The sequence below is a fragment of the Diadema antillarum genome, unplaced genomic scaffold, assembly GCF_040938485.1.
Source record: "Diadema antillarum isolate AM-2024a unplaced genomic scaffold, OU_Dant_1.0 seq00001528_RagTag, whole genome shotgun sequence".
In the NCBI taxonomy this organism is placed as follows: domain Eukaryota; kingdom Metazoa; phylum Echinodermata; class Echinoidea; order Diadematoida; family Diadematidae; genus Diadema; species Diadema antillarum.
This window is the reverse complement of record NW_027272260.1, coordinates 328848-348241: the sequence shown is the minus strand read 5'-3', so window position 1 is coordinate 348241 and position 19394 is coordinate 328848. Positions and strand designations below refer to the sequence as shown.

Sequence of the window (19394 nt, the reverse complement as noted above, 5' to 3'; positions counted from 1 at the left end):
TCTTGAAGAGATGTATAAGGTTAAGTAATACAAGCGCTGTTCATCCTCGATGTAAAATAACATTGTTTGTGTGCCAGGCAAGCTAAGCCAAGAAAAACAATACATGATATCACTTAGAAAAAAGAAAGAAAAACAAATAAAATGTTTTATTCAAAGTAGGTGTATTGCAAACTTGTATCCATTTGTGCACTGTCCAGACACAACTATAGTCATGCCATGTTTCTGCATTGTATTCAACTTTTATGCAGGTCAGCATTTCCTTGCGACTGATACCCACAAAATCCCGCTTGAGATCCTCCCACACCAAACCCTATTAGAAGGGGGGCGCTCTGTTTATCGAACACAGGTTACCACCATCTGAACAGTTTGAGAAAGTCCCACGACATCTCGCAAGGCCATTCTGAAAGGAGACCCTAGGTCGCCATGGCAACGGTCAATGCAGCGGAGGTAAGTTTTCTCTCAATATGATACAGTTTAAAGTCTGCTATCTCTGAGTGCCCCCTTTAACCCCGCCGAGGACGAGTCCTGAGTATACTCGGGCATGCGTCTATGGGAAATGCATGTTGTAGCAAAATCAGTCCATCCTCAATGGGCTAAGAAATTGCAACATTAATATCTCCCGTTCCATTCGGCACAGAATACAAATTAGTTTCTGATAAATTTAAATTCATTTTGCCATACATATGATTTTGATGTAGCTAAACATATAGTTTTTGTCTTGTGCATTTGTTTATCGCAATTGTCATTCCATTCATAGAAATCTTGATTCTAATATTTTCTTTCATTTTTACCATCTCTCATGAAAGTCTGTGAAAGTTGCTACAGGGCACAAATAGTATTTTCTTGTTTAATCCCTTCCCTGCAAAGTTCTCAGTTTTACATAGTCTTTGTGTAGGATTCACCTGGCTACTTTTGAAAAGCAAGAACTATTAAGTGCTATCAGTCCTTTAGACTTCAAACAGAAAGATCACATGGAGTTGCCAATTTGTCTTTCGGGTACATTGTACTCTCTAAACTTGTTACTGTTCAAAACATTTTTGGTTTATCTGATATTTCCTTCAAAATGTTTACTTATCTACAGTTACTCCTTTGATTTCTCTGTCTTCATACAAAACAGCATACAATGTGTGTATTATCAGGTTCGACCTTCCCTTTAAATCAAAGTGTACCACCAACCCCCATAAAATGTTTCAAGACAACTCAAATCTAAAGTGAAGATTCACTTCAGTCTTTTGAAGATGCATTCCCTCACCTACTCGCAGGTTGTGGAGAAAGTGAGGGCAGCTTTCCGCGCCGGTAAGACGCGGTCATGCGAGGCGCGGATTCGCCACCTCAAGAACTGTCAGCGGATGATGCGGGAGAGGCGTCAGGACTTCATTGATGCCCTGCGCAAGGACTTGAGGAAGGTGAGGGTGCTGTTTTACCCACGAAAGTTTTTATTTTGTGGGCAGTGCAAGAAGTACAAACATGTGAATCTGTTTTGCCAATACAGTATGTCCCCAAAAAAATTACAATCGGATTTTTGCATTGATAACACCCAATATGATCAAACCGTCTGAATGCTACTTCAGGGTCTTAAAATATACTGTAACATCTTAACTCTATTTTGCCGAAAACCCCATTCAATTTGGTGAAGCAGTCACAGAGAAATTTGTGGATTATTGTAAAGCATGTCATGAGTCTGATTCTTCCAAGTTTAGCACTTGGATGCTCTTGTGTTCTGCATATTAATGTGTGAACACAATAGACAGAACTTGGAGAGAAGAGATTCCTGACATGCTCTACAAAAAAAATCCTCATTTCTCTCTGACCACTGACACAAATTGAATGGGGTTTTCTGTAAGATTTGGGCAGTGAGTTATAGTTTCATACCCTGAAATTGTATTTGGTTTTATTCACTGATTTTTAAAAGTTATCGTTGCGGAGGGTACCGTTGTAATTTTTTGGGGACATACATTTGTACAGTATAAAGATCAATTTCAAAGTCAGCAATTCCATGCTTTTGAGACTTTTCAACCAGAGGAAACAATCATGCTTATGAACAGAATATATTTCAAATTCAAAAAGAAAAGTCCTCTCCCATTTCAGATTACCCCCCCCCCCCCCGTGTCAATCCCTTGATATTTGCTAATACAAACAAGCAAACAAACAAAGTGTGACATTATTATTCCATGCAAAAAGTTTTTTTCTCAATTTTGCTATGATTCATATAAATTTGTAAAACATTAATGAAATTTACTCGGGATACAGTATGACATTTTGCTCTGTTTTAAAACAGGCATTCAATTTTGAGCAAAGTTTGTTATGAAGGGTATAGACCCCAGGTTTGTTTGGTGTTGCAGGATGAAAGATGGGGAGTAGCAGCTGTGAGCAGGAATGTAAAACCTGTAAAATCATGCCGTAAGAGATGGAATTCAAATTCATGATTCTTCCGCCGAGATGTTTTCATTGCAACTGATTGACAAATTGCCCTACATCGACGTACATAAGCACTGAATTGATCAGTGTTTTAGTAGTAGCCATGATGAAAAAACCATGGGCGTACATACATACAAGGATTAGAACCAACACTTGCTGTCGGGCGAAAGCTCGGTGGTCTAGTGGAGATGACGCCTGTCCGGTGATCAGGAGGTCGTGGGTTCGAATCTGTTCGAGTATGTACGCCCATGGTTTTTTTATCATGGCTACTACTAAAACACTGATCAATTCAGTGCTTATGTACGTCGATGTAGGGCAATTTGTCAATCAGTTGCAAGAGATGGAATGTCCTGCATTCTTCTTTCTCCCAACCCTGCAGCAAACAAACAAACAAACAAACAAACATACCAGCATCTGAAAGTTTGCTTGTGAAATGAGCATGATCGATACAGTAGTCTCCCTTAAGACCCCATTCCACATCGTCAAAGAAAAAAGAGCACTTGTACATTGTGCAAAATTTATTGCTGCTCTTTATATCCCTGTGGCATGCCTGTTTTTATGCCTCCGCCACAAAGTGGTGCCGGAGGCATTATGTTTTCGGGTTGTCCGTCCGTCCGTCCGTCCTTCCGTCCGTCTGTCCTTCCGTCCGTCCGTCCGTCAGTCCGTCCGTCCGTCCGTCCGTCCGTCATTCCGTCCGTCCGTCCGTCCGTCCGTCCTTCCGTCCGTCCGTAATGAATTTTGTGGACAAGGTAACTATCAAAACCTGTTGAGGTATCCTAATGAAACTATTAGTATTAGGGGGTGAAGTTGTGCCTATCAACTTTTGGGTGCACATGCTCAAGGTCAAAGGTCAAAAGGTCAAGAACCAATACAAAAAACGTCACTATTTCCACCATATCTATTGAATGCCTGAAGAGATTTTCTTGAAACTTAGTGTATACATGTATTACCCAATTAAAATTCTCTGGTGGAAGTTTAGGTCATGAGGTCAGAGGTCAAAGTTCAAAAGGTCAGGGTCAAATACAAAAAATTTCACTATTTCCACCATATCTATTGAATGCCTGAAGATATTTTCTTGAAACTTAGTGTATACATGTATTACCCAATTAAGATTCTCTGGTGAAAGTTTGGGTCATGAGGTCAAAGGTCAAAAGGTCAAGTAAAAATGTTAAAACTTCTTTGTTTTTCCGTACCTTGGAAAATTGTTCAAGGTATCTTCATGGAACATAGTATATACATGTACTGACTGGAAGTGATTATCTAGAGAATGTAGGGTTCATGGGGTCAAAGGTCAAGTGCAACACTTCAAAATTTTACTATTTCCCTCATATTTATGCAATTCCAGCAGGGTTATTTTTTTTTTTACACTTGGTGTATGCATGTGTAACCTAATAGAAATTCTCTGGAATTTTCTTCTTTTTTTTTTGCCTCAAAGGTCAAAAGGTCAAAGATCAAGTGAAAGTGCTGAACTAACTTTTTCCTCCATATCTCGGAAGTGGCTCAAGTTATCTTGAAACTTAGTACATATTATGCATGTTCTACCTGAAAGTGATTATCTTATGAATTTTAGGGTCAAAGGCCAGATGAAAATGGTAACAATTTACTATTCAATTCAGAAATTGCACTTTTTCTCCATACCAGTACCTTGAAAATTACCCAATGCATAAATGTATGAATGGGCCAAAGTCTAGTTAAGGTCCTTAGATCCCCAAATACATGCTCTCCTATTCATCCAATTAAACCTAGGTCAAGAAAGGTGAACATTCAACACATTTGTGACAAACTTGTCATTTCAATATTTTGCCAATTTTGTGAAAATGTAATCACACATTGTCCACATACTATCTAGACCTATTGGGAAAATCATGCATTATGGCGGAGGCATACCAGTCGCCAAAGCGACATTTCTAGTTTTGTTTGTTTTGTTTTGCTTTTTTTTTTTTTGAGGGGGGGGGGGGGGGGGGGGGGGGGGGGGCTCATCAGATATTACATGATATACCAGGTCCTGTTAAAGACAATAGCTTCAGAATGCCTTCAGCGTCTTAAATGCAGTTTACTGAGCTGAGGTAAAGGGCAATTGCCAATGTCAATAAAAGCGACTCGATGCGAGAATTCATTAATTTGAATTACAGAGACTAAGTAGTAAGATTTTTTAAGGAGGAGATTGTTGAGTAGCTTGGAACTCTACGGAATGAGATGGAACATTAATCCCCTGTATACTTTGAGTGCCAATCATCACAAAAAAAGCCAAAAAACCCCAAAAACACACAAACAAAAAATCCCTGTGGCGCTCTGCACACTGTCAAGTTCCCTGCAACAGAAAGGTTTACTTTAGGAGAAATAAAATGGATCAGTGATATCACTTCTGATCGCATGACGAGTTGACTCCATTCTTGTTAATTTGAGATATTTTTGACGAAAACTGCTATTAAGAAACAAAGAAAATAATAAGAATATGTCGGATATTTTAAATCATAACTACAAGAATGTTCCATGTTTTGTTGTAAGTTAGGTATCACTTGAAAGGCATTATTTTGCTCTATCTGAAGATGGGCTTACTTTAAAGTGATTAAAATGGTGCTTAGCTAATTTTGCAATCAAACCCTTGAAATTTCTATATCTATTTATTGAATAGTAACGTCATGTGTTCAAACTAATAGCAACCCCCATATCTCTGTTCATCAGGCAAAATATTCTGTATTTAATGAAATCATGAAACAGGATTTCATTCAGCTTCTATAGAAGTAAAAATCATTTTACATGAAAATGCTCACCTCCTGTTTGAAACGGTGAATTCTCATCCTTCTACAGCCTGCCTTTGAGACGGACGGTTTTGAGATTCTGTTGGCCGAAAATGAAGCGGTCCAGTTCCTTGACCAGGTGGAAGAGTGGACGCAGCCGCAGAAGGTCAGTTTGAAAGTTTTCTTTTGTTTTCACCATTTGAAGTGACAGCCAGGGGAGCACATGATTCAATCTTTTGACTGGGCTTGCTTGGGAAATTTGCTGAGAGTATGTGTCTTGACTTGTCCATTGAATAAAAAAGAGAGATTTTATTTTTTAATTGATGTAAGAAAAAGTGTTGTATTAGAATTTGTACTATTGTCATTCATGTCTTTACGTTTATTTTGTATCTTTTTTATTGCTGTAAATTTTCCTGTCTTGTCCGTAGTCCTACTACTGATATCTTATATTTTGTATAAGTTATGTGAGTAAATTTCATGGCACATGGGTCAGCTATTCACAATGGATTATCTAGCTGCTTCCCAACAATTATATCATCTTGGTAAAATTCATACCTTTGATTTGTTGTTTGATTTTTGATCATTGGATCTGTAGGCCTCTATCATTGTATGCCTTGTTTTTGTGTGCTTTGTGAAGTGCTATTGCTTTGAATGAACGACATTGAAACTGAAACGGAAACACGCAGGTTCCCACCAACATGGTGACCTTCAACAAGGTAGCCTACAACCTGTGGGAGCCGCTGGGCGTGTCTCTCATCATAGGGGCGTGGAACTACCCTTTCCAGCTCATCATGGAACCCCTCCTCGCCGCCATCGTCGCCGGCAACACGGCCGTCATCAAACCCTCGGAGCTCTCGCCAGCGACTGCCAAGCTCTTCGAGAAAGTTCTCCCAGAGTACCTCGACAATGTGAGCTGGCCCTTGAATTCTTTCACATGCTCTCTGACATGATAATAGCCATAATAATGTTAATTATCATCATGATTTTCATGATGATAGTAATGCTGATGACCATTATAATGATTAAAAAGGGAAAACTTGAAAATCAGTAAGTTTAGACCAATCTTGTATCACTGCAGATGTCCGTGACCGTGCATCACAAAGCTTACAAAAAGTTGCATGCCCTGTTTGTACTTAGGCACTCAAAAAAAGTGAAACTGGTCAACCTAGTCAATCTTTATATTTTCATGTTTTCTGAAAGATCAGTTCTTCCTCTACATTATGTCAAAGTTTGGGATCATAAAAGGAAAGGGGAAGTTGTGTTTTTCATAGTTTTTCTGGAACACTTTTTTGTAGAATAGTGTAATAAGGGATGCCTTAGAGGCATCTTTGCATTTGTGAAAAATCTTTGAAACACTCTTCACTTTCAACTCCAATATCTTTTGAAAGGATGATGCTACTACTTTAAAAGTTGGTATTAGTCATGGACAGAATGTGTTAATAGAGTGTATTTAGTTTTAGCTTAATCCTGTTATACCTTCATTGTTGCTATGGTGTTTGACATCCTGTTTTTAGTCCCATTCATTAGACAGCGAGCACGGCTTGGAAAAATTGAGTGCTTGAATAGACGCTAACTTTAGAGCCTCTTTTTTCAGTTCACACGTTTTCCAGAATGTGTGCTTTCTTTCAAATATCTATAGGTTAGGAAAATCCATTCGAAGTGAGTTATACATCATTTTAAAGCTTAGAGTCTGCTCTTTCAGAATCTACCCTTAATTAACAATCCATGTCTGGCGACTATGAGTTGGTTTTGAGATGCAGCGTCACCAATGTTACAAGGGTCCCTTATGAGCATTTTAATTACTTTTACACTGACAAACTTTTGTTTATGATGCAGATTTCCACACAACATTTTACTCTATCTATGCCAATCTACAATTAATTTAACCTACTTGCCTTGTAAATGTAACATAGACACATTATTCTTTGACATCCCTGTGGCTAATCCCTCCTGATATTTGTTTGCTTGTTTGTTTGTTTTTTCTTGGTGGTCTACCAGGACTGTTACCAAGTTGTGAATGGTGATGCTGCGGTGGCCACAGCGCTTCTAGCCCAGAGATTTGATCACATTCTCTACACCGGTAACACGACTGTGGCCAAGATCGTCATGACAGCAGCGGCCAAGCACCTGACCCCTCTGACCCTTGAACTCGGTGGAAAGAGGTGAAGTGTTCTAGGAGGAAAATGCACAGTGAGAGTGATTATAGAGATGATATGGGGGATGATGGGGATGATGCACATGATAAAGATGATGATGGTGATGGTGATGGTGATTTATGTACTTGTATTCAATTTCTGTAATATATTTATATGTTTTTGTTGGAAATGAAAAATGAATGAATGAATGAATGAATGGTGATGGTGATGGTGATGGTGATGGTGATGGTGATGGTGATGGTGATGGTGATGGTGATGGTGATGGTGATGGTGATGGTGATGGTGATGGTGATGGTGATGGTGGTGATGGTGATGGTGATGATGGTGGTGATGGTGGTGATGGTGGTGATGATGATGATGATGGTGATGAGGATGGTGATGGTGATGGTGATGGTGATGGTGATGGTGATGGTGATGGTGATGGTGATGGTGGTGATGGTGATGATGATGATGGTGGTGATGGTGATGGTGATGGTGATGATGGTGGTGATGGTGGTGATGGTGATGATGATGATGGTGATGGTGATGGTGGTGATGATGATGGTGATGGTGGTGATGGTGATGATGGTGGTGATGGTGGTGATGGTGGTGATGGTGAAGGTGATGATGATGATAATGGTGATGGTGATGGTGATGGTGATGGTGATGGTGATGGTGATGGTGATGGTGATGGTGATGGTGGTGATGATGGTGATGGTGATGGTTATGGTGATGATGATTATGATGGTGATGATGATGATGATGGTGATGATGATGATGATGATGATTATGATTATGATGATGGTGATGATGTTGGTGATGGTGATGGTGATGGTGGTGATGGTGGTGATGATGATGGTGATGGTGATGGTGATGATAATGGTGATGGTGATGGTGATGGTGATGGTGATGATGGTGATGATGGTGATGATGATGATGGTGGTGATGGTGGTGATGATGATGGTGATGGTGATGGTGATGGTGATGGTGGTGATGGTGGTGATGGTGGTGATGGTGATGATGATGGTTATGGTTATGATGATTATGATGGTGATGATGATGATGATGGTGATGGTGATGATTGACAGAAAAAACCCTAATACTGTAAAAGTGGATATATTCGCGCCAGTAATTTTTTGCACTCGGCCGGATGAGATGAATTTTATGTGTTCTTAATTCCACAGAATCAAGACATCCACTACTAAGGCGGGAATGCGCGGAAAGAGAAAATAAATGTGATATTTTGATGAAAATATAATGACATAACATTAGAAATTAATTTCAGTGTATGATGTGTAGCAATCTTATCTTAGCCCGTGGAGGACGGACTGATTTTGCTACAACACGCATTTCCCATAGACACCTGCCCGAGTATACTCGGGACTCGTCCTCAACGGGTTAAGCTGCTGAAAATGACTGTTAGCTTTCTTCTTCTTACCTGGTAGATGTAATGAATGTTCTAAGTGTCTAGTCCTACAGGTAGTGCCTAATCTGCCACCGTGTGATATTCCTCAAAGACGTAACTTGGCTTGATTGTTTCCTGATCCAGCCCTTGTTACATCGATCGCAACAGCGACTTGGAAATCTCGGGCCGCCGTGCCACGTGGGGGCGCTTCGTCAACTGCGGGCAGACGTGCATCGCGCCCGACTACGTCCTGTGCCACCCGAGCCTCAACGATAAGTTGCTCGAGGTCATCCGCAAGTCGATCAAGGATTTCTTTGGTGCAGACCCCCAGAAGCATCCAGACTACGCTAGGATCGTCAACAGGAGACACTTCAAGTAAGGAGACCAGTTCTGATAGCAAAGTAGGCAGTGCCTTCACTATTGTAGTGTAAGATCACTTTGATTGAAGGATATCAAAACCCAAAGAGAAATGTGGATTGAGTGAAAGCAGCAGCATTAGTAGAACATATCAGTGAAAGTTTGAGGAAAAATCGGATAATCGATGCAAAAGTTATGAATTTTTAAAGTTTTGGTGTTGGAACTGCTGGATGGGGAGACTACTAGAGGTTATGACGTCGTGTATGGACCACAATTACATTTGTATAAAGAAAATATAAAGAAAATTCAACATGCTTTCACTTTTCTAGCCTAATGAATGAGCACTTGACTAACCACTTTCAGAAAGCAGGAGGAATAATTACTACCCTTAACATATGTCAGTATCAAGCTGATGGAATGTGTAATTTTCATGAAAAATGAATTTTGTGGAATTCCCTGTATATTTTCTTTATAATGTTGTCCACACATGACGTCATACTGTATGAGCTGAAATTTTCGCGTACAGATATTTTTCCGAATTGCTACTTCGAGGACATAAAGCATGTTGTTAATTTCGCGGTTGCGAAGGTGTAACTGAATTTACTTATTAGCGCGTAGTTATTTTCGCGTGTTGTTATTTTCGCGATTCAAAGGCAATTCGCGAAATTCACGAAAATAAAACCACTGTGAAAATTTCAGCTCGTACAGTAACCTCTCGTAGTCTCCACATGCAGCGGTTCCAACACCAAAACTTTAAAAATTCATAACTTTTGCATCGATTGCCCAATTTTCCTTAAGCTTTCACTGATGTGTTCTACTAATGTTGCTGCTTTCACTCAATCCACATTTCTCTTTGGGTTTGGGTTTCTTTTAAAAGTTGTGTTACATCGACAGATGAGACTAGTTATTAAAAGACCATAAAGCAGAGAACTCGAGGTTTATCTTGACAATGAAAGAGCCTTTTGAATAAGAAAAAATGTGTCCCTTTAATTCTGAATAACAACATACAGTTGTAAGATATATCGTTACAATGAAAGAGCACATTGAATCAGAAATTCTGTTAGTGTAATTCTGAATTTTTCATTATGCACACAATTTTGCAAAGTCAGTGAGGAGCCAAGATTCTCAAAAGTAAAAGGCACACAAAAATTGTTGTCTACTCAATGCATTAAACGACGGCCACAAATCCTGAAAGTTTCATGTCACGGAAAAGGCTGTCAGCTCGAATTCGTGAAAGTTTCATGCTGTGAACGTTTCTGGTTTTACAATATAGAAAGCTAAATGCCTGGATGCGTACAGAGTTGATAAATTTCTGCCAGTTGTTTGAAACTGACCTAAGTGTCTAGTGGGTTCATATTTGAATTGAAGTATCCAATAAAGTGACACAAAATGTGACCCGCGACAATGGTTTCAGGCAAAAGTTGCACAAGCAAATTCCCTCCTAGGCGGAGGTACAAAGGTTTTGACCAATATTGTTGATTTTTTTTTTTCAGAAATAGAATCCTTGACATGTTTTTATGCCTCCGCCACGAAGTGGTGCCGGAGGCATTATGTTTTCGGGTTGTCCGTCCGTCCGTACGTACGTCCGTACGTCCGTACGTCTGTACGTCCGTACGTCCGTACGTCCGTACGTCCGTACGTCCGTACGTCCGTACGTCCGTACGTCCGTACGTCCGTCCGCATTCGTTTACGCGATAACTTGAGTAATATTGACTGGAATTTTACCAAACTTGGTCCAAGTAGAAAGTATGATAGGGCAATTAGTTGATTAGATTTTGGGTGAAATCGGCCAAAGGTCAAAGGTCAAAGGTCAAGGTCAAATCATGAAATTGTATCCGTTTACGCGATAACTCAAGACTGGATCAAGCAAATTTCACCAAACTTTGTCCAAGAGTGATGTATGATGGGACAATTGTTTGATTAGTTTTTGAGTGAAATTGGACAGAGGTCAAAGGTCAAAGATCAAGGTTAAATCCTAAAATTTAACTGTTTACGTGATAACTCAAAACTGGATGAAGCAGCTTTCACCAAATTTGGTCCAAGGATGATGTATGATAGGGCAATTAGTTGAGTTGATTTTAGTGACATTGGCAAGAGGTCAAAGGTCAAAAGGTCAAGGTCAAATGCTAAAAATGTTATTTCCCCCATATCCATGCAATGTCCGAAGGTATTTTTTTTTCAAACTTATTGTAGACATGTACTACTGCGTAAAGATTCTCCAGAGAGTTTCATGTCATGAGGTCAAAAGTCAAAAGGTCAAAGGTTAGGTGAGAATGTTACAATTTCACTTTCTTGCAAATGGTTCAATGTATTTTTATGGAACTTGGTACATACGCATGTACTGACTGGCAGGGATTATCTAGGGAATGTAGGGGTCATGGGTCAATAGTCAGGGGTCAAAGGTCAAGGTCAACTCAAAATTTTACTATTTCCCTCATTAACTAGTATTATATGCAATGCTTGCATTATCATTTTCAAAACGTTATATATACATGTATTACCTAATGTAGATTCTCTTAAAGGTCAAAGGTTAAGGGTCAAAGGCCAGGTTTAAATGCAAAAAAATATATATATATTTTATACTGTAATTACACTCTTTCTTCATACCTTGAAAATTACTCAATGTATAAACTTACAAAAGGGTCGGTCAGAAGTCAAGTAAAAATCCTCACTTCCCCAAATGCGTGTACCTGCACTCTTAGATAATTATAGCAAACCTAGTTCAAGGAATGTGAACATTCAAGATATTTCTGACAAACATGACATTTCAATATTTTGTCAATCATCACACATTGTGAAGACATTGTACCATACACCTATGGGGAGAATCATGCATTATGGCGGAGGCATCAGTCGCCATAGCGACATTTCTAGTTTACACCTACACTAAATTTCATGGCATAAAAGTAAGGTTTTGTTATTGAGAATGGAATTTTAAACACCCTATATTGCATCGCACTCGCCAGTTTCGATCTTCTTATTGATGATGCGCCAATGTGCCCAGTGTTGCTACGTGAGGTGAACCTTCAGAGCCTGTTTTTTTTTCGCAATTTCGTCAGGCTAATAGATTAAAAAGTGCATTGTATTTTGCTTTTTTTATGCCCCCTTATGGTGCCGAAGAATACAAGTGTTTTATATCAATGCAAAGCTTAGGAAATGGGCAATGTGATTCAATAAAAAAATGAATTGTCAAAATTCCCGGCTTTTGCCTGAAGCCATTGTCGCCGGTCACAAATGAAAGAAAATCAAGACAAAATCAAGCCAACAACAAAAACAATTCTTTGCAGGAGAATATCGGCCATGTTGGAAGGCCAGACCATTGCCATCGGTGGAAGGACGGATGAGTCTGACCTCTACATAGAACCCACGGTGATTCTCAATCCCCCATTGAACGCACAGTGTATGACAGATGAGGTGAGACTACTAATTATGATTATGATTTTGACTGATTTATTTTGGTGATATTCTCATTATTATCATCATTTTTATCATCTATATTGTTACTGTTACTATTTTTGTCAGGATTGTTATTGTTGTTACTTTTGCCGATTATTTTTATCATCGCTTTTGTTATTATCATCTTTGTAACCATAAGTAGCATTATCATCATCAATATCATTTCTGTAATGACTACAGTAATTACAACTTCTGCTACCACTACTCAACTATTGCTGTGTACTACTACTACTGCTACCACCATTACCACTACTACCTACTATTACTATTACAACTACTACTACCACTACTACTACTACTACTACTACTACTACTACTACTACTACTACTACTACTACTACTACTACTACTACTACTACTACTACGAGTAACTACTTCTACCACCACCACCACCACTACTACTACTACCCCTTAACGGCAACTACTATTACCACAGCTAGTAACTGCTACTCAAAACCACTACTTGTGATTGTTTTTAATACTACTACACTTATGTGTCTATTACTATCATTACTCTGAACATAATGGCCGGAATTCACGAAGGTGGTCTAAATTTAAACCATGGTTTATGTATATTTCTTCTGCGTATATATGATTGACGGATTGCGTACGCTAACAGGCATCCAGTAAACAAACATGCATTGATGGGCGCATGTATTGGTACGCCTATTTAACGCTTATTTTAGACCACGGTCTAAATTTGTACCATGGTCTAAGTTTAAACCACCTTCGTGAATTCGGGCCAATGAGTGTCATCGTCATTATCATTGTCTCTCTGTAAGTGGATAATATTCTAATCTTTTTTCATCTATCTCTGATCCCTCATACTTCCTAGATCTTTGGCCCCATTCTTCCCATCCACAATGTGAACAGTGTGGAAGAAGCCATTGACTTCATCAACAGCAGGTGAGTGTCGGTTTCAAAAGTAAAGCTGGGGAGGGGTATGCTCTCTAAAGAATGTGAATGCCCATCTCAAAACCCGCCAACAGCAGGCCAAATTGAATATTCACTTTTCCACATATTGTTTAAAACTGGAGATGCTATGAGTAAATCTATTAGAGAAGTGCATGTTTGAGGTTATTCATAAGTAGATCCAAGGTTGGAAGGCAATTGAAAGGGGGGGGGGGGATTTTTACAGATAAGTTTTTGCTTTAGTTTGTTTGTTTTCTAAACGTCATAGTTAAATTGTCTAAATACAAGGTGGGGTGTACTTTGCAGCTATCTTTAAAGGGAAGCAGTCCTGAGATTTTCACTGTACTGATAATTAAGAAGAGTAAAAAATGTAACCTTTCACCAATTTATACGCGTGGACATAAAAAATTGTCTCCGTACGCGATTTTTAAAAAATAATTCATGCAAGCGATCGTGTAAGAGCCTGCCAAAAGGAGCAACGTCATTGATGCCCTACTCTCAAGTTGACAGCCGTGCCTCAGAAAACCAATTTAAGTGTTCAAAATGATCATATCTGATTTTTTCATAAAATGTGACAATATGTGGTTTTATTATTTCAAACAAAATATTTCAAGCTTATTTATATATACAATGAATATAAAAATAAATAGTAAACATGTATTTATAAATAACTAGGGATGACGAGCAGAACACCGCTGGAAAGAGTTGTGCATCGATGACGTATGACTCTCCGCCAAGACTTGCTCATTTGCAGAGTCACACTTTTTTAACCGAAATGTACGAGCTTATTCGGTGATTTGAAAGTTTGTTTTTGATGAAAGTAGTTCAATGGAGGTACCAACTACAACATATTTTTTTAAATTTCGTGAGGACTGCGTCCCTTTAACCAGTGTGATGAAGTATGCATATGGACACCATGCCCCAATAGAAGCCCACAAATATGCCCCACCCCCAAGTTTGCAATGTTCTCAGGTACAAGTGGTAGTCTGCAAGAATGCATTTATGATGAATGTGTGATAATCAGGTGAGCGTGAGATCCGCGGATCTCTTGCTTGTTTTACTCTGCAAAGTTTTTATTTTCTCTCGAGGTCAATTTTTCCTGTCCTGTTTTCTTCCGCACACAGAGAGAAGCCCCTCGCCCTCTATGCATTTTCCAACAATCTGAAAACCTTGGAAAAGGTCGCGCATGAGACGTCGAGCGGCGGATTTGTCGGAAACGACTGCCTCATCCATGCGGCGAGTACGAATCAAAAATATTGTAGTGGTGGTGTTTTGGTTGGGATGGCTTTGTGATGCTGTCATTCAAATCGTTTCTACTTGGGAATTTGATATTTGGTATTCGTCTCTTTTCTAGATGTCATATTGAATTGATGTTCAACCCGTATTGTACTTTCTTTGGCAATTGACGCAGATGTGTAGAAACTAATTGTCAATGAATAGAGACTACTTTAAGTGGAAATCCAGTTCAAATTTAAGTTAGTCTAATAAAAAAGAGTAAAATATTACGAGTTCAGTGATGAGATTTTGATCGAAAAAGGGTGAAAAATAAGGAAGTTTTGACATTTTACAGTTTCGCTAATTTTTCAGGATCAGTTCTGGAACGGTCAGTATGAATATACCTTGTGTATATCATAGTTCGCTCTTGAGTTGATTTTAATGTACACACAAAGCTCGTAAAAAAATCATGAAATCCAAACCAGGTTAATCTCACAACATGTGGTTTTACACAGAGACTTAACAAAATATACAACAGGGCTCCATTCTAACTTTCCTCTCCTGTAGCTTGTTCAGGCCACTAAAGTCTTCAAGTTTGAAATTATGGGTGGCTTGTAGTGTTCCAAAATAAGAGAAAACATAAAAATCCACTTCAAATCTTTAGTTGCTCGATCAGGATGTCAAAAGTCGATATTTTGTATAAAGTTTTGTGGCCATACTGTACGTCAACTTTTAGCGGCCCTGGGCTGCCAGGCCACCGCTAAATGTCAAACTCGTTATACAATGAAGTGTGACGTCATAGCCATTTATTGATTGGTTCTCAACAGCCTCATGCAAACTGAATATCTGTGAACACAACGATTTGCTAACCATGCTCAAACTAAATACTGTCACATCTTTTCATCGGTATTCTATATAAGCACGTCTGGTGTAATTTTAATACCTTTTTTCCCCCAGTTGAGAGTATGCCCTTTGGTGGTGTGGGTAACTCCGGGATGGGATCGTACCACGGAAAGTTCTCCTTTGAAGCGTTCTCTCACAAGAAGCCGGTCCTGATCGACAAGAGCGTCTGGATGACGGAGAAGATGCAAGGGTAAGATGATCGCACCAAACATTTAGTATTTAGGTGGAGAATAACGATTTAAAGGCATAATATAGTTGGATCAGATTTTGACGTTTGCGAGATGATAAGTAATCACTTATGAAATACTAAAGATCGTACATTTCTGAGAGGTGTGAAAATCAGTTTTGTTATCATTGATATCTGCAAAGTAAAGCAAAGTGGTCCTAATAAGTGAGGATTGCTTTGGTTTTGGCTATCTCAGCCATTTCAAAACCAATTTTCATCAAATAAACTTTGCATTTTTCTTTATTTAGAATTGTATGCTCTTTCATATTTCCTAAGAGGTTTGTCATTATCTCACAAAAAAAGTTGGAAACCTGAAGCCCCATCTGAACTAAGACTATCATCCATCCCACACCTTTAAAGTGAGGCAGTCCTCACGAATTTTGGAGAAAAAAAAATATGTTGTTGCTGTTATATCTTTAATGAACTACTTTCACCAAAACCAAACTTTCAAATCACCAAACAAGTGCATATATTCTGATCGAAAAAGTGTGACTCTGCAATGGTAAATATGCTTATAAGCAATTGTTGTTGTTCTTCTTTGATTTATTTCTACTTTTCTTTTGTATTTGTCCCTTGATGAGATACTGAAGGTAACTGTTCAAACATGGAACTCTGACCCTGTTGAGTTTTCAAAATCCTGATCCTGTTCCGTAAAGCTGTTTGCAATAGTTGTAGGGGACAAAAGATGCAGTTACCATTGCAACAATTACCATGGCAACAACTTGCTGCTCACAGTCAATTGCCTTTTCTGCTGGAAGTTGTTATTGAAAAGAAGAGATTGTTTCATTTTTTTTTTTTAGTGATGAAATGGAACCTTGGGTCTAATTGTGCATAGCAAATTTAAAGAAAAAAATGTTTCATAGTAGATCAGGAAATTGGGAACAATTTGGTTTTCAGTCAGATCCTAGAATTTAGAAGCTTTATTTGTTTTGAACAGCAAATTTCCTTCACTTGGTGTATTATGGTGATAGAACTTGAGATCTTCCATGTAGAGAGCAACAGCAAAACACAGAAACATCTGTAATTTGACCCCAACTTCGTAACTTTGAGTATTAAGGCTGTTAAGAAACATTGGTCTTGGGTCACAAGTTTTCAACCAGCCTGTATACAAATGATGCACAGGACAGAGTGGATCGGTGAGAATTGGATGCGCGAGTTTCACTTTGGAACTGTTTAAACCCACAAGCGCAGCAAGTGGGTTTTAGACTGTTCCAGAGTTAAGCGAGAGCATCCAATTCTCACTGATCCACGAAGTATGCCTGTGCGTCATTTGTGTAAAATGGGCCCATGAATTCATGAAATACAACCTTTTTACCCCATCATGTGTCCGGTACACCTATGACCCCATACAAGACTTGAGCCATGCGTTTGGATTTTACCGGACACATGGCTCAGTGTGGATCAGTAAAAATCAATGCATGACAACTGTCCAATCAGATTGTAGAGATTCTAAGGCCCATTTTATAACTCCTGTTGATTGATCCTTAGGATCCGGTACCCTCCCTACACGGAGCGAAATGCAGCGGTGGCCCGATGGATCCTGGCCAAGTCCCCCAAGAAGAAGGGATTCTTCTCCACCTTCCTGAGACTCACCCTCCTCGGATTCTTCATCGCCGTCGTCTTCAAGGTGAGCGCCCTCTAGAGGCGATGCATTTAATGGGGCTCCCTCTAGTGGTGGTATGCTCACGGGTAGTAGGGAGTGTTCGTAAGCACGACGCGACCAGTAGTTGAGCGTTCCATGTGCAAATTTGCTTCTGCGCATGATCAAATCCGAGAAACGGCCCGCCTTGGGGAAAACTGGTATGGTACTCGCCCAAATAGCGTTCGGTTCCAATGCTGGGCAGTAGTGAGCCAGCCAGCCAGCCAGCCAGCCAATCAGCAATCTTGTCCCCACGCCTCCGTCCTGTACAGGAAAGCGAAACTGCTTAGATATGAGGACGGAAGTCCAAGTACGGGGACTGTCACAGCTGATTGCTTCCGTGTATCCTCGGTCTTCCCGTCGCGTAGCAAAAACTCCCTTTCATCTGCATTGGTTGAAGTACGGTGGTTGTGATAAGTGGCACGAACACATTGGCTGGGGCTGTGCAATGAGATTTGAGGATATTTTTCTGCCATGCTAAATTTAATTTGGAAAGCCAAGAGGTGAGACCAGCCCAGGAGTGAGCTGCCTGCTCCTCATTTAGATATTGTAAGGGTTATGTGTGCTGTAGAATCTATGTTTGTCTGTAATAGTGTGCTGATATTTCATAGGAGCATTTGCAGCAGCAGCAAATGTCATGGAATTAAAGTTCATATCCAGTGATACTCTTTCACTTTCCCTCCATGTAATGGTTGTCATAGAAACACAGAGTGAACTGGTTAGTATTATCTATGAAATTAATTTTCTATGACATTGATGATATCATTTGAAATTGATGAGTGTCATAAGATTCTGAGAGCTGATTACCACAGTGGGATAACAGCTATGATGATGTGAAAATGGAAGAAAAAACAAACAATAGTACCATTTTAATTTCTATTGTAGTAATGATTGGACAGTGATACTGTTGATGACAGTGATCATATTCATATTATGGTGATGTGTCTTTAATTTTTCCGAGATTTGCCAGCTTCATGCCATAACTACAATCTTTAATCCACGGATGAGGAGGGTTGTTGAATATTTGCTTTCATGACATCGTGTTAGGGGGAAATTATTTTGACATTACTGAGTATAAAGCTATCGAAGAGACTACATACATTCCAACATGATTCTTACAGCAAGTTGTTTCTCTCTCTCTCTCTCTCTCTCTCTCTGTCTGTTTGTCTGTCTGTCTGTCTTCGGAATGAAGTTCTTTGGCATGGAGAAGTACATACCTGCAGCTCTGAAGCAGTAAGGAGAAACACAGTAACGGAGGACACGAGGTGCAGAATAGGAGCCAGAGGATGATTGAACCAGAGAGTGTTTTTTCCACCTCGAGACCAAATTGTTTCATGTGTGGTCTTTCTCCTCTGCCGATGAAAGTACCAGGTATATGAATTAAGAGACGAAGAAAAAGAGAACTAGAATCATGGGCAATTCAAGAAGAATTGAATTGCAGTGCTTATCAGTGACTTGCCCCAATTATTCAGGTGAACCTAATTCTGAAATAGGGATGTTCTTTTTCACTCCTGCTTACTGTAATGGACCAGTTCGTAATTCCACTTTGCGCATGAGCAGAAAAAGGTCATTTGTAATAACAGGCATTTTGGTTTATTAATTCACTGAGATAAGCATCTGTGATGTGATGATTAATCATGTGTGGTGCTTGCCAGCACATCTACATGACCGCAAGCATGGTATTTGGCAATATCAAAAGAAAAAGATTGTTATTGCCTTCAATACGAAACGATGAAACACTTGCCTGCTAATTGTCAGCTGATGGACTATTCCTGTCACCTGGTCTAAATGCAAGTTCATACTGTGTTTGAACACAAATCCCATAAATTGTTATGTCGGGCAAGCTTATGCATTCTACCGCTTCGAAAACGAGTGAAGTGCCTAACCAACTGAGAAAAAACAGAAAGGTCATTTGTACCAAGGTGTACATATAAATGAGCTAATTACGAACTGGCTTATTGTTGTGCGGAAGGTACCAGATATTTGA

At 39.4% G+C, this 19394-nt stretch overlaps 1 protein-coding gene across 1 annotated transcript; it reads left to right on the top strand.

Annotated features, from left to right (window-relative positions):
- The first annotated feature begins 272 nt into the window (after nucleotides 1-272).
- LOC139710393 (aldehyde dehydrogenase family 3 member A2-like) lies at nucleotides 273-17410 on the top strand. Its single transcript, XM_071622307.1, has 11 exons — nucleotides 273-447; nucleotides 1263-1406; nucleotides 5230-5325; nucleotides 5846-6067; nucleotides 7158-7321; nucleotides 8844-9074; nucleotides 12344-12470; nucleotides 13348-13418; nucleotides 14549-14664; nucleotides 15597-15732; nucleotides 17257-17410. Exons 1-11 carry the CDS (start codon nucleotides 424-426, stop codon nucleotides 17408-17410), a joined length of 1485 nt encoding a protein of 494 aa, XP_071478408.1. The 5' UTR covers nucleotides 273-423.
- The last annotated feature ends 1984 nt before the right edge of the window (nucleotides 17411-19394 follow it).